Source organism: Rhineura floridana, chromosome 3 (assembly GCF_030035675.1).
Source record: "Rhineura floridana isolate rRhiFlo1 chromosome 3, rRhiFlo1.hap2, whole genome shotgun sequence".
Classification (NCBI taxonomy): Eukaryota; Metazoa; Chordata; class Lepidosauria; order Squamata; family Rhineuridae; genus Rhineura; species Rhineura floridana.
In genome coordinates, this window is record NC_084482.1 from 204818963 (window position 1) to 204834632 (window position 15670).

General features: G+C 45.7%; 1 protein-coding gene across 5 annotated transcripts in view; it reads right to left on the reverse strand.

The window, feature by feature from the left end:
* Positions 1-6244: 6244 nt before the first annotated feature.
* The window catches only part of LOC133381228 (zinc finger and SCAN domain-containing protein 21-like), a 30283-nt gene continuing 20857 nt past the window's right edge, over positions 6245-15670 (reverse strand). For 4 of the 5 annotated variants that reach the window (XM_061620024.1, XM_061620025.1, XM_061620026.1 and 1 more), the window contains exons 4-6: positions 14330-14842; positions 10716-10940; positions 6245-7067 (exon numbers count right to left, since the gene is read on the reverse strand). In XM_061620024.1, the coding sequence (XP_061476008.1) occupies positions 6499-7067; positions 10716-10940; positions 14330-14842 (1307 nt within the window). In that variant the 3' untranslated portion in view covers positions 6245-6498. The remainder of the gene's footprint in view (positions 7068-10715; positions 10941-14329; positions 14843-15670) is intronic. The other variant, XM_061620028.1, reaches the window with a different exon arrangement.

The window sequence follows — 15670 nt, forward strand, 5'->3', positions numbered from 1 at the left end:
CTAGTCGGGACTGATGCAACAGGCCAAAAGACTTTGACAGAAATCATGTTCCAGAAAATGGCTTGGAATGACAACTTCCCAGCGAATCAGATCTGCCAAATTCACTATTCACATGTTACTGCTCCTTCTATTGGGAAATGGGAGATAATGTGCAGACATCCCTGTGATAACACAGAAACCTCTGGGGTGATCAGCATTATTACAATTATATAGTGTGTAGTTGTTTGAAATACTGTCTATAAATTAGTGACATAGAGGGAGAAACTTTTTCAGCCCCAAGGGCCGCATTTCCTTCTGGACTACATTCCGGGGTCCATGTGCCAGTGGCGGGCAGGGCCACAAGCAAAAGTAGATAAACCTTTGTACAGTAGGCTAGATTCTGCTGGGCAGCGAGTCCTTTCTAAAAAAAATCCTTTGAAGAGAATACTTTTGAGTAGGTGGGAGAGAATGGAAAGGGCAGGGGTGAGAGGGAGGAGGAAATACGGGCAGCCAAAGTAAAGACCAAGAAAAGGAGAGAAAGAAGGGTTATTGATTACGGAAGGGAAAGGGAGATGGAGGGGCTGAAAGCTGGCTGGCTCAGACTCTACTGGCCAGGCAAAAAGAGGAAGGCGCTGAGAACTCCATTGTTGCAGAGGATTGTCCTGTTCCTGCTCACTGGTTCTTGTTATGCTGTATGGGGAGAGGGTTGGATTTATGCTGAGGGGAGAGGTTTGGATTCTGGGACCATGGTCTAAGCTTCTTGGAGGGGGGACTGTTGGCAAGAGATGGGCTGCACCTCACGGGGACTGGGAAGAATCTCTTTGGCAGAAGTATGGCAAAACTCATCAAGAGGGCTTTAAACCAAAGCCTCTGGGGGATGGAGATGATAGCTTAAAGACCGATCCAAAGACAGCGGGTTGTAAACGCAGCGATTTGAAGGGTACAGGAGACACTGGGAGAGAGAAAGGGATGCACGGCAAAGCTCACGGTATATTAAAGGAATCCAATTGGGACAAAAGAGACTTCTGGTGTCTATATACCAACGCGCAGAGCTTGGGAAACAAGCAAGGGGAGCTTGAAGTCTTAGCGCATCAAGGCAAATATGACATCATAGGGATAACAGAAACTTGGTGGGATGACTCCCATGATTGGAATATAGCCATTCAAGGATATAAACTCTACAGAAAGAATAGAAGCAACAGAAAAGGAGGGGGAGTAGCGTTATACGTCGAAGACAAATACACCTCTATGGAAATCCAAGAAAGCGAACAAAGGGGTCCGGTAGAGAACATTTGGGTAAAAATAAATGGAGAAAGAAATAAAACCGACATGGTAGTAGGTGTCTACTACAGACCCCCTGGCCAAGAAGAGGTGGTAGACGAGGCCTTTCTCAAACAAATCTCTGAAATCTCAAGGAGGCAAGAAGTAGTAGTGATGGGAGACTTCAACTACCCGGATATCTGTTGGGAGACAAACTCTGCGAAGCACAAAGCCTCCCACAAATTCCTGATGGGCCTTGCTGATAATTTCCTCTTTCAAAAAGTAGAAGAAGGAACAAGGGGATCGGCAATCCTGGACCTGATCTTAACTAACACGGATGAATTGGTCACGGGAATTAAAGCGGTCGGTGCCTTGGGGGAAAGTGACCACGTAATGCTGGAATTCGGGATTCTGGGGAAAGCCAAAGAAGAATTTAGTCAAACATGGACCTTGGATTTCAGGAAAGCCGATTTTAGCAAGCTCAGGGAAATGATGGGTAGGATCCCGTGGCTAGATAGACTAAAGAAAAAAGGAGCCCAAGAAGCGTGGGAGTTCATGAAGAACATATTACAAAAAGTGCAATTGCAAACAATTCCAAAAAGGAAGAAAAATGGAAGACATCGGAAAAAGCCAATGTGGCTACACGGAAGACTGGTGGAGGAGGTAAAAGTAAAAAAAGAGCATGTATAAAAAATGGAAGGAAGGACGCATCACCAAGGAAGAGTACCGACGAGCGGCTCGGGCTTGCAGGATAGCGTAAGGAAAGCTAAAACCCAGAATGAGCTGAGGCTGGCGAGGGAAGCGAGGAACAACAAAAAGGGGTTTTTCAGATATGCTCGAAGCAAGAGAAAGACCAAGCAAACGGTGGGACTGCTGCTCAATGAGGATGGCAAAATGTTGACAGATAACAAGGAAAAGGCAGAACTGCTCAATGTGTATTTTGCCTCCGTTTTCTCCCCAAAAGGGAACAGTGTGCAACCTTGCATCGGTAGCAATCTCAGTAAGGGGTCGGGATTGCAGTTCGAGATTGATAAGGAGATAGTCAGGAAATACCTAGTTAACCTAAATGAGTTCAAATCTCCAGGGCCTGATGAACTGCATCCCAGAGTATTGAAGGAACTTGCGGATGTACTCTCGGAACCTCTTGCCATCATCTTTGAGAAATCATGGAGAATGGGAGAGGTGCCAGAGGATTGGAGACGGGCAAACGTCGTCCCGCTCTTTAAAAAGGGTAAAAAAAGAAGATCTGGGGAATTACAGGCCGGTCAGTCTGACTTCAATACCGGGAAAGATATTAGAACGGATAATAAAAGAGTCCATTGGCAACTATCTAGATGACAATGCTGTGATTAGAAGGAGCCAGCATGGGTTTGTCAAGAAAAAATCCTGTCAAACTAATCTCATCTCTTTTTTTGATTGGGTCACTAGCTTAGTAGATGGCGGAAATGCTGTAGATGTCATCTATCTAGATTTCAGCAAGGCGTTTGACAAAGTCCCCCACAACCTTTTGATTAGCAAACTCATCAAATGCGGACTACATGGAAATACTGTCAGGTGGATTCACAACTGGTTGGAAAACCGTACTCAAAGAGTGGTCGTCGGTGGCTCTGCTTCGGACTGGAAGGAGGTTTCGAGTGGAGTGCCACAGGGTTCTGTCCTGGGGCCGATACTCTTCAACATTTTTATCAATGACTTAGATGATGGGGTGGAGGGAAGCCTTATGAAGTTTGCGGATGATACGAAACTGGGAGGGATAGCTAACACAATGGAAGACAGGAATAAAATCCAAAGGGACCTGGATAGACTAGAAAATTGGGCTGAAATTAATAAAATGACATTCAATAAAGACAAATGCAGGATTCTGCATTTAGGCCACAAAAACAAAATGCACGGGTACAGGATGGGAAATACCCGGCTTAGCAGTAGTGCATGTGAGAAGGACCTTGGAATTGTAGTGGATCGCAAGTTGAACATGACTCAGCAGTGTGATGCTGTGGCAAAAAAGGCAAACACAGTTTTGGGCTGCATAAACAGAGCTATAGTTTCCAGGTCGAGGGAAGTAATAGTCCCACTATATTCTGCATTAGTCAGGCCTCATCTGGAATACTGTGTTCAGTTCTGGGCGCCTCATTTTAAGAAAGATATAGACAAGTTAGAGCGGGTTCAGAAGAGGGCGACGAGGATGATAGCCGGTATGGAGAACAAGTCTTATGAGGAAAGGTTGAAGGAACTTGGCATGTTCAGTCTGGTGAAGAGAAGGCTGAGGGGTGACATGATTGCACTCTTTAAGTACCTGAAGGGCTGTCACATAGAGGAGAGTACAGATTTGTTCTCTGCTGCCCCAGAGGGTAGGACTAGGTCTAATGGTTTTAAGTTGCAGGAGCGTAGATTCAGATTGGACATTAGAAGGAACTTCTTGACAGTACGGGCAGTTCGGCAATGGAACCGACTGCCTAGGGAGGTGGTGGGATCCCCTTCGCTAGATGTCTTCAAGCAGAGGCTGGACAGCTATCTGTGGGAGATGCTCTAGCTGTGGATTTCCTGCTGTGAGCAGGGGGTTGGACTCGATGGCCTACAAGGCCCCTTCCAACTCTATGATTCTATGTATGCAATACATTTAGAGTACAAAGGACTTGTATCCAAATCCTTCTCAGAGTAGACCCATTGAAATTGGTGGCAGTGACTGACTTGGGTCCATTAATTCCAACAGGTCTATATGGATACAACCCTGTATTTAAGACAGCACTTTGCAGAAATCCACTGCTGTGTCAATCTGGTATTTGAAATTATTTACAAAACAAATTAGCCCTCAGGATACAACCTGGCCAGCCTGAAGAAGGGGAGCAGCTGTAGAAAGTGGAGGGGTGGGAGGAGGGACAAGCCTAGTTATGGAGGAAATGAAGCAACTCCCCCCCCGGGGGGAAAGTTACCACATTTGAGGCTGTTTCCGGCGCTTCCAGGCTGTTACTATATTCAGGTGGGTCTCCATCACATTCTGGCAAATTCACGTTGGGCAGTTATAGTCTTGGCATGACAAACTGTCCCTTCCCCAATAGACTGGACTTTTTGCAGTAAGGGAAGTGACAGAAAAATGCGCTGGAATGTATAAGATTCTGCACAGTGTGGACAAAGTGGATAGGGGGAGGTTTTTCTCCCCCTCTCATAATATTAGAGCTCAGGGCAATGCAATGAAGCTGAACACTGGAAGACTGAGGACAGACACGAGAAAAGACTTCTTCACCCAGCACATCGTTAAGCTATGGGATTTTTTTTTTGCAAGAAGCAGTGAAGGCCGTTAACTTGGATGGCAGTTTTCTTATTGTTCCTGTTGGTGTTGGTTAATTTTTATCCCTTCCTCCCAAAGGGCCCACGGCAGCAGGCAATAAGTGATAAAACAATCAAAGCGCCTTGAAGAGAATTCCAGTACAGATGCAGACTGGGATAAAGGTCGCTACTTAAAAGGCTTGTTGAAAGTGGGAGGTCTTCAGTAGGCGCCTTTAAAAGAGGATTAGGCAAATGTAGAAAAGCCTATCAATGACTGGCAAGTGGGTGAGGTGGGGCTAGGCAACAGAGAGAGAGGGGCAGAGTCAGCCTGGGCAGAGGAACAGGCGGGAGAAGCGAGGCAAATGCCCGAGGAGTGTGAGCAGGCCAGTGGTGGCTGCTGCGCACCAACACCTGGATCGGGGGCTTTGGCGAGAAGGTTGGGGTGCCTGCCGTTCTCATTCTGGGTGTTAGATGGTGGGACTGGTGTGCAAAGCATGCAGGAGTGGAAACTCCTAGTACATAAATAAAATTGTTTGTGCGTCACTCACCACAGGGGCAAACAGGGTCAGCCCCAGGCATGCCAGTTTGCCCGGGGCCCCAGCACCTGTATGCACACGCCACCTAATTTTCCCTTGAAGTGAATGCTTCCCGCACTGTACGCACATGCCTGCCATCAACCAAGATGGCAGCCAAGGCTTCCCTAAGGGGCTGATGTCTCCGCCGCCATCTTGGTTGATGGCACGCATGCGTGCTACACATGCACATACCTGCCATCAACCAAGATGGCAGCAGGGGTATCAGCCCCTTAGGGAAACCTCAGCCGCCATCTTGGTTGATGGCAGGCATGCGCCCGCACCGCAGCCTACATTTACTTCAAGGGAAAAGTAGGTGGAGCATGCAGGCAGGCGTCGCGGATCTGTGCGGTAGTGGGGGGGGGTGCCTGGGAGCTCCCTCTCTGCTAACTGCGGCAGGGTTGGGAGGTGACGCTGCCACAGATCATGGGAGTGCTACCCACCCACCCTGAGGGGCCCTCAGCTAGGGCCCGACCTGGCCGCTCTCTGGTGCAGGCTATGGGGGCAACAACAAATAACATTTCCTTGCTACATCAGCTATCCCATTTTGAAAGCCCACTATATTGGACTACAACTCCCATTAGCTCCAACCTGCAAGGTGTGCTGGCTGGCACTGATGGGAGTTATAATCCAAAACAGTCTTAAGGACACCAGGGAAGGCTGCTTTAGCTCCTCATCTGTCTATAAAAGGGGAATAACATAATACCGTCTCATGTTCTTGATGCAATAGTATGTCTGTCTGTCGTCTTCCTTACATGTTCCAAGGTGAAGTACAAAGTATGATAAAAACAGAAGATTAAGTTTAAAAACAGTACAATATGGACCTCTAAGGCAGAGACCTACTCAAACAGCTGGGAAAGCGTGTTGGAACAAAAATGTCTTGAATTGTTTCCAGAAAGTGCAGATAGTGGGCATCTGTCAATTCTCAATAGGGATGCTATTCCACACAACAGGGGAAGCCAAGTGAAAGCCCTGCTCAGAGTTAACTGTGCAGTGGGCTTCTGATATCTTGGGGACTTGAAAGAGAAACTCTCCAGACAAAGGCAGTGACTTACTGGGTATTTTATGGAATCAGGCAGTCTCCCCACAATCCTAGAGGGTAGCCTCACCCATCTCCCCTCAAGTTCCTTTTTTAGGCATAGGGGAAAAAGCACACTGGTGATTTGCAGTTAGTTCAGTCTTTTATTTAAACTGAGAAATGAGATTATATTTGCAACAAGTGTCCCCAAAGCCCAAATATTTGCAACAGGGGTCACTGAAGTGCAGTGCTATTGTCAAGAATATTATTATTATTCATAGTAATAATTACAGTCAATTGCAAGAAACCCTATTTGCCTGAATGTACATATAGGTAGCAGGACTCAGAGCAAACCAAGATGGACTCTAGCTATCTTGAATCTCCATGTAAAAACACCCTCCCCCTTCACCTCTCTGCAGCACTTCCCACCAACAGCACCACCTTCCCTGTGCAAGGCTCTTCTCCGGGCCCCTCGACCTTCACTCCATTGCACAGCACCCCCTTGCCATCTGTCCCAGTGGCCTGGACGTCTGAAATATCATGGTGCCTGCAAATTAAGGGCTCTTCTGTGAACGGTTTCGCCGCCAGATCAAGCGGCCGCTGGTGGATTAGCTGGTGCTTGTACAAACTCGACGTGTAACTGAACTGCTTTCCGCAGTCCAGGCACAAGTAAGGTTTCTCTCCCGTGTGGATTCTTTCGTGCCTAACCAGGTCCGCCTTGTCCCGGAAGCCTTTGATGCAGATGAAGCACCAGTAATTCCTTTGTCCCCTGCGGTTCAGCTTTTTTCGGGTGGCTCCCCTAGCTGAGACTGGTGCAGCTTCCCAGGGTGGATCCTGCACTGACCAGCTCTCCAAAGCATATCTGCTGGCATGGGCACCAGGGACACTCTCTTGGGATGTTGCTGGCGGCCTATGCTGTGAAGCTGCTAGCTCCACAGAGGCCCTTTCCTGCTTGGCACACACCGTTCCATCACCTGTGGGGAGAGAGAGAGAGGGAATCCAAATAGGTGTCACGCTTTGTGCTAGAGCAAGGGAAATTACTGTAATTCAATTAAAATATGTATACCCCAAACCTTTTGATGTAAAGGCAGGGTATATAAAACATAAAAATCTGAAGCATGTTAAAACACACACACACACACAGGATTTGCAAAAAAAAGTCACAGGGATGGGTTAAAAATGCGATTCAGTCACCTGTTTAAGGCATACTTACCTAATTTGCACATTCCAAAATAGCATGTGAATTGAAATGCAGTCATCCTTCAAAATTTTCTCTTTCCTGAATTTTGCCATGCCATTCTCCAGACAAGTAATGTGTACCAAAAAATGCATATACTATAAATGCGTATACTAGGGTAATGTGTGCATGTAAATACATCTATTTGTGAAAATAACATACAAAAATGCATTATATTACGGGCAACTGCTTTGCAAAAATGTGTGTATCAGCAGAAATTCACACTAAAATGCTGATGAATTTTCAGAAGGACTTAAAAAACACACACACTCAAACCAATGTGGAAATGTGGAAAACTGAACTTAAGGTTTGAAAAATGAGAGAAACCAAAACTGACGTATTTGCTCATCTCTAGTCACAGCACACAGTACTCTTGTTCAGGGTTCTAGCCAGCCATGCCCCTCTTCAGGGATACTCCATTACATTCCACCTATTCCCTTGTTTCCTGTTCCCTGCCCTCTAGTGGTCAACCATGGACATGCTCAGTACCCACTGGGCTGTTTCAGAGACCTTCCTCTAAACATTTTTTGTACTTCTGCAAATCTTCTTTGTGTGTGTACTTGTGTGTAGTCCTGGCTTGGCTACATGAGGGCTCATGCCTGGGGAAATGCTTTCGCTGCTAGAATGCAGGAGGGGTAGCAAGCACGCTGCCTGCATGAGGCGCACCAAGCTTTTTAAGTCGTGGATAGTAGACTTCTAAGTCAGAGGACTGGAGGGTGCCCAAAAACATGTATGATTAGGCACTAGTAGAAAAGTGCTAACTTTTAATACGTTTCCATGTTCACCAGGGGTGCAACAGTGACCTTATGGATATGATGGGTCAGCTTACTCCATCAGGGGATCCCAAACTGTGGCCTGGGGACCATTAGCAGTCCGCGAGCTTCATTCGACTGCTCTGCAACACATCTGCATTTAACATTCCTATTTGTTTCTGACTGTGTTTTTATTGCTTTTTATGTTGCATTTTATTGGGCTTCAATCTGAACTCTATGGGATGCAAATTGTAATACAATAAAATACAATAAAAGAAATAAAAGGAGGAATAAAAATATGATTAAAAATCATACAGTACCCAGCACAGCACATCAGAGTTGCTACAACAGACAAAAAATGATTAAGGGGTTCTCCAAGACCTTCAACAATTTCCAAGTGGTCCGTGGGAAGAAAAGGTGATCTATGTTAGATCAGCCAAGCAGCGAATCTTCCGTGACATACTGTGTGTTACAAATTCCTTGGTCCCTAAGGCAGACCCACCCCTTGGGGGTCAAAATGTGTTTGGTCTTTAGTATAAACCTTTTCAATGTTGTCACAGCGGTTTGATGTCTAGGCATCATTCTGGATAGATGAGATCATATATCATTGCATTTTAATAACTGAATACGTAACTTTATTATTATTATTATTATTTATTAGATTTGTTAGTCACTTGTTACCCAAAGGTCTCCAAGCAACTTAACAACATTGTTAAACAACAATACATCATACCATAAAAACACATTAAAGCAACCACCATCCCCATACAGGCACAGGAAGCTTTCGCAACATACAAACATCATCTCAAGTCTGTCAAATATCTGGGGGAAAAAGGCCTCAGTGACCATGGACCTGGTGTCAAAAAGATGTCAATGAAGGCGCCAGGTGGACCTCACTGGAAAGTGCATTCCACAGATGGGGAACCACAATGGACAAGAACCTTGTCACCTCCCTCCGAGCTTCCCTCAGAGGAGCGACCTGAAGAACGGCAGATGAAGATCTAAGGGTCCAGGTAGGTTCATATCAGGAGAGACATTCCAGCAGACATTGGGGGGCCTGAGCAATAAAGAGTTTTATAGCTCAAAACCAGCACTCTGAATTGGGCTTGGAATTGTACAGGCCGCCAGTGTAACTGGAACAGAATTGGTATTATAGTATCTGTTTGCCTTGATCCCGTCAACAGTCAGGCAGTCAGTCTGCACAAATTGAAGCTTCCAAACTGTTTCCAAAGCCCATTGCAATAATCCAGCTTTGACGTTCCCTGTCCAGATAGGGTCGCAGTTGGGACACCAGTCGACACTGATGGAAGGCACTCCATGCCACTGAGGCCACCTGTGCCTCAAGGGACAACAATAGATCCAGCAGAACCTCCCAAACTATGAACCCGCTCCTTCAGAGGGAGCATGACCCCATCTAGGGCAGGCTGCACACCACTCAGCTGGCCAGAGGAACCACCCACCCATATATTACACAAGTATGTTCATACCTTTTGTGGGATTAAAGTTGCCCTATATTCTTGTGCACATTTCAGCAGCACTTCAAATGCATTATCTGCGAAAGCCCAAGTTTGTGTCTAAGTCCATTTTTGGAGGTTGGGCTTTGCATATCTTTTTGTGTATGTCTTTTAAGAAGCCCACTAGCCCCTGTCTGCCTTTCACAGCACTGTGCTGGGCTCCCCAGAGGAAAGTAGGAAAACACATAGCAAGAAAAAGGAAGTGCCTTTTCTGTGGTGGCTCCCCAGCTCTCCCCTGGAAGGCTCACCTATTACTTACGTTGCAGTAATTTTGGCACCAAGAAAGCCTTTGTTATTATTACTGATGCCAAGCCTTTTCAAGATCTCTTAAAGCCTTCACATTCTGTTTAAATTGGCTGTTTTGTGGCCAGGAACCAGGCACACTAGTCCAGGGCTTTAAAAACCCTCGAGGGAATGACCAAAGCTCTGTGGCTTTGCATGCAGAAGGTCCCATGTTCAACCTCTGGCATCCCCACTTTAAATAAGGGCCAGAAAGCAGATGAGAATAACCCTTCCCTGCCTGTGACCTGGAGGCCTGCTGCCAGTCAGAGTAGACAGTACTGAGCTAGATGGACCCATGCAGTGGCGAGACAGAGGAGGGATAGCTGCCAGTGCCTCCTTGCTCTTTGGCTCTGTCTGGTGGTAAAGATCAGGGGATGGAAGACGGCTATCTGGCCCTCGGCACTCTCCCCAGGGCCACACTCATCACCGGCCCTGCTTCGCACCCTCCTTGAGTGCTTTTGCCTGGCTGGAATGTGTCCTGGAACTCTGATAATACTTCTTGCTTGCCTGGATGGAGGAGAGAAAGGAGGTGCGTGAGTGTATGTGTAGAAACCAGCCTACCGCACAAAGGCAAAAATAACATGCATTGCTCCACCCACTTTTGCTTCTAGCCCAGCCCATTACTGGTATGTGGCCCCTGGAAGGTTGCCTAGAAAGGAAAATGGCCCTCGGGTTGAAAAAATAGTTCCCCACCCCGGGATTAGGGGGCAGAACAGCGTCAAGTAGCAGTGAAGAGGTACAGTCACTGAAAGAAGGTGTCATGCACAGGGGCTCCCCAAAATGCAGAGCCAGGCTAGTGGGAAGAGGAGCTCCCCAAGGGTAAGCCTGATCCCATACCTGCACAGAATTGGATTGCCAGGTGTCTCCTCTGGTGCCTATTGAGGGCGGGTTTCTGAGTGAAGCTCTGGCCACACTCCAGGCAGCTGTAAGGTCTCTCTCCTGTGTGGACTGTCTGGTGACGAAGGACTTGCGAGACATCCCGGAAACTCTTCCCGCATTTCAGGCACTCGGGACGCTTGCGGCCCATGGGGGTCCTCGGGGTTCTAACAGTGATGTCAATGCCTATTTGTCCAGAGGCAGAAGTGGCATGAGTGTACACATATCCACCAGACTGCTGTTTAATTTCAGCATAAGGGCGGCGGACGTAACGTTGAAGGTTTAAATCAACAAGGCGATTAAGTCGATTTTAACTGATATCTTTTGCCATCTCATTGTACACTGCTTAGGAACTATGGCGTATAGCAGTATTTATACTGTTGAAATCTACTATATATTTTGGAAAGTTAGTTGTTTGCTATGCTTTTGGACGCCTCTTAAGTTATTGCAATCAAATTTTGCACAATGGTCCCTGAGATCAAGAAACAGGTTTTTTGTCTGTGTTTGGACACAGATGGACGCCACAGTGAATTAAAAGGGCAGATTTAACATTTCACAACTGCACTGATTTTTTGGGTTCTAAGCAATGCCAGGTACAAGTCTGCTAGTAAATGACCAGAAGAAAACCTTTTGATAAGGTAAAAGGGTGTCCCTTATTAATTGGGCAGCAGATTTTTTTGGGGCGGGGATTATTTTTAATACAAGATCTTATGAGCATGAGGCACATCTTAGAAGAGGCATTCCTCCTTTTCTCATACATGAACATATGCTTCTTCTAATTCCATTCTAGAAGAGACACTTCTCACAAAGGAAGTTTTGCTTCTTAAGGTGGTATTACGAGAGACATTTTCTTTTGTCTCGCATGGTAGGAGGGAATGACTTCCTCTCTTGCAGTTGTTCATGGCGGGATGCATAAAGTTGAAAGCTGTTGATAATTTTGTGAAAGTCTTGTGATTTTATTTTATACTGGAATAATGTTAGAATCCAAAAATTAAGTTCTCTGTTGTTTTCAGTTGTAAGTTGTGTAGTTAAATAATCTGAATGGGTTTGTAAGGTTATTTAAAGATTTCATAAGTTTGTGCGCAAGTTATTTATTATTATTATTATTATTTATTAAATTTGTTTGCCGCTTTTCTTCACAAAAGTGAACCCAAAGTGACTTGCAAAAACAAAACAAAGAGTTAAAAAACACATAAGTAGCCCACCCGTAAAAGAGATTACGACCTCAAGAGCCCTCCAAAATTAGGAGCCAAATGGAGCAGAGTTGTAATCATATCTACTCAGAAGTGAGTCCTATTGGTAGGAGTTCCCAAATGGTGGTCTGTGGACCTCCACTCGTGCGCAAGCTTTATGCAGGTGGCCCGCGGCATGTCTGTGGATCTGTGGTTGAAGGAGGGAGACGGCACATCCATTGCAGTAAACATTCATATTAATAATTATATATTTTTAGGGCTTCACTTATTTCTGATATTGCATTTTATTTTATTACAATCTGAATGCCACAGCACTGCAACACCATAATATACAATATATAAGAAACAAGCGAAGCAATAAAAATATAATTCAAATACAGTGTTAGGGGAAGTAGCTCAGTAAGAGACCATCTGCCTTGCACGCAGAAGGTGCCAAGCCCATTCCCTGCAATCTCCTGCTAAGGCTGGGAGAGACTCTGGCCTGAAACCCTGGAGAGCCTCTGCCAGTCAGTGTAAACAGTACTGAGCTAAATGGACTAATAGTCTCGGTCAGGATAAGGCCGCTTCCTCTGTTCCTATCTAGCACAGCACATTACAATCGCTACCAAAGCCCAAAAAATCATTCAATGGTCCACCAAGACCTTCAGCAATTTTAAAGTAATCCGTGGGAACAAGAGTTTGGGAACCAATGTCCTATTGAATTCAATGGGACTTACTCCCAGGTAAATGGGACTAGGGAAAAAAAGGGGGGGGGGAATCTTATATTCCATTCCCAATCTTCAGGCATCCAAGTGGCACTCTCCACAAATAAGAAGGAAGTCTTAGCAGGCTTGGGGAATATCTGAGGTTTGTACAAGTATAATATTTTTATTTTAAGAAAATCCCAATGAGGACTGAACATGCTAGACAGATTCCATCTCTGACGAGAGTTATTCTTGGAGGTGTCACATGGCATTTGGGGGCATTGCCTTCACACACAGCAGCTCACCTTGGCCAACTTTATCCTTGATGCATGCAAAAAAGTTGCTCTTTCATAAAATGTTAGAGCTGGAAGGGATCCTGGAAGTCATCAAGCTCCTGCTCAATGCAGGAATCTTGCAACTGAAACATCCCTGCCTAAAGGTGGGTGAATATGTCAATTTTGGTTTCTCTTTTCCAATCTTAAGTTCAGTTCTCCACATTTTCACATCAGTTTGACATTCTATAGTCCTCATGAATATTCATCAGTGTTTTTGCAAAGCAGTTTTCCCCAGGGTAATGCATTTTTGTGTTATATTCACTAATATATTATTAGTAGTAGTAACTATTATTATTCATTAGCTTTACCAGTCGCTTGTTACCCAAAGGTCTCTAAGCGACTTACACTATTGTTAAAAACAGTAAATATATCACGCCATAAAAACAAAATAATAAAACAACATCGCTCCCCCATACAGCCACAGAAAGCTTGGGCAGCATACTAATGACAAACCAACGTCATCGCAGTCTATTAAATGCCTAGTCCAGCATTTCCCAAACTTTGGGTCCCCAGATGTTGCTGGACTACAGTTCCCACCATTCCTAACCATTGGTCACGCTGGCTGGGGCTGATGGGAGTTGTAGTTCAGCAACATCTGGGGATCCAGAGGTTGGGAAAGCTGGCCTCTTCTTTACATGGCATCGAAATGATGTCAATGAAGGCGCCAGGCTGACTTTGCTAGGGAGCATATTCCACAGATGGGGAGCCACAACTGAAAAGGCCCTCTCCCTTGTCACCCTCCTCCGAGCCTCCCTCAGAGGGGAGACCTGGAGAAGGACCTCAGAGAAAGGTCTAAGGGTCCGGGTAGGTTCCTATCGGGAGAGGTGTTCCAGAAGATATTGGGGTCCTGAGCCGTAAAGAGCTTTTATAGGTCAAAACCAGCACTCTGAAATTGGCTCAGAATGCATTAAACGCAAACTTTACACTAGTATATGCATTTCTGTACATCCCTCTTAGCTGGAGAACTGCCCTGCGAAAGTTGGAGAAGTGCACATTTCAAAAGGACTGTGTGTTGGTTTGCATATTGCTTTGAAAAGTGCAAATTCGGTAAGTTCACTTTTAAATGAAAACTACATCAAATTTCTCCTCCATCCCTATCCCCAACAGATGGATGTCCAGCTTCTGCTTAAATAGAAAGTAACATAGGAAGCTTCCTTATACCCAGTCAGACCATTGGTCCATCTAGCTCAGTATTGTCTACACTGACTGGCAGTGGTAGCTTTCCAAGGTTTCACATGGGAGTCTCTCCCAGCCCTACCTGTAGATGGCGGGGATTGAACCTGGTACCTTCTGCATGCAAAGCAGATGCTCTACCACTGAGCCAGGCCCCTTCCGCTAGATTGCCCGCACAGCCCTGCCCATACCTGTGAAGTTCTGCTCTTGCAGATGTTTTCTCAGATGTCTATTGAGGGCCGGTTTCTGGGTGAAGCTTTGCCCACACTCAGAGCATGAGTACGGTTTCTCTCCCGTGTGGACCGTCTGGTGCCGGAGGACGTGTGAGACGTCTCGGAAACTCTTCCCACATTCCGGGCACTCGGGACGCTTGCGGCCAGTGTGGGTCCTCTGGTGCCTAATAAGCTGCAATGCATCCTGGAAGCTTTCGCCGCATTCGAGGCACCAGTGCCCATGTTCCTCCAGGCGCACCACCGTCTCGTAGACACCTTCGCTGCAGAGCATGGCTTCATCCCATCCCACAGTTGGCTCTGTCCCGTTCTCCTGTTCAAGACCGCGGCTGCTTTCGAGCGAGCCAGGTTGCCCCAACAACGTCCCAAGCAGCACTGGCAGCCTGGGACTTCCTTGCTGGGAAGAACCAGCCTTATTCCCATTCACAGGTCTTTCACCAGCTGAAACAGCATAGCTATCCAAGCAGAGTTTCCCTGAATCGGAAAAGGAAAGACAGAAAGTCAGGTTGGTTTTTAGCAGCTACTATTTAAAACAAAACAAAAAATACAGAAGAGCTCTGCTGGATGTGAAACCCAAGTTATTTCCACATTTCCATGTTTGTTCACTCACTTTTTACGGGTCATGCACACCCTACTCTCATTTTCCCCCCTCTTTACCTTCTGTTTTGTTCCCAAATATCAGAAAATCTGATTCTTTTTAACTCAATGTATTAGCAGCATAATTTCCCCAGCTGTAGACAATCTATTGCTCTGCTATTCTGTCCTGTTATGGCCTATATACCTTCCTCTAGCAGCTAGTAATTTCCTAGATTGCTGGAGCCATTTCCTTTTCTATGTTCCATCTCTTCTCTCTAGGAATCATCTTTATCACTTTAACTCTTCCCTTTCCAAATACCATTGTCTTTATAATAGTTTCTCCCAAAATCATAGATGTGGGCAATCATGATTGGGAGTGCGATAAGGGTGAGGAGGGAGTATTTAACCCTTTTCTCAACATTCAATTATCCCAATGAAACCCCCTCCCCAAAGAAAAATATTTGGGGCTGGGTAAAAGGGGACTTCCCATTTGGCTACAGAGTGTTCAGAGTCTGGAAGCAGAGTTGTTACTCCATGTCAAGCTTAAAGCAGAATAACAGTGACTGGCAGCAGCTAAATTATCTATGTCCGGAAGCACACTGAAGGTCCACCCAGTTCCTATCAGAGTTTAGTATTTATATTGCAGCAGACTGCAGAAATAAATAGTCTGGTAAGACTGTGGGTTGAAAAAACAAAGAATCATAAGGTTCATCACTATTGGAAAAT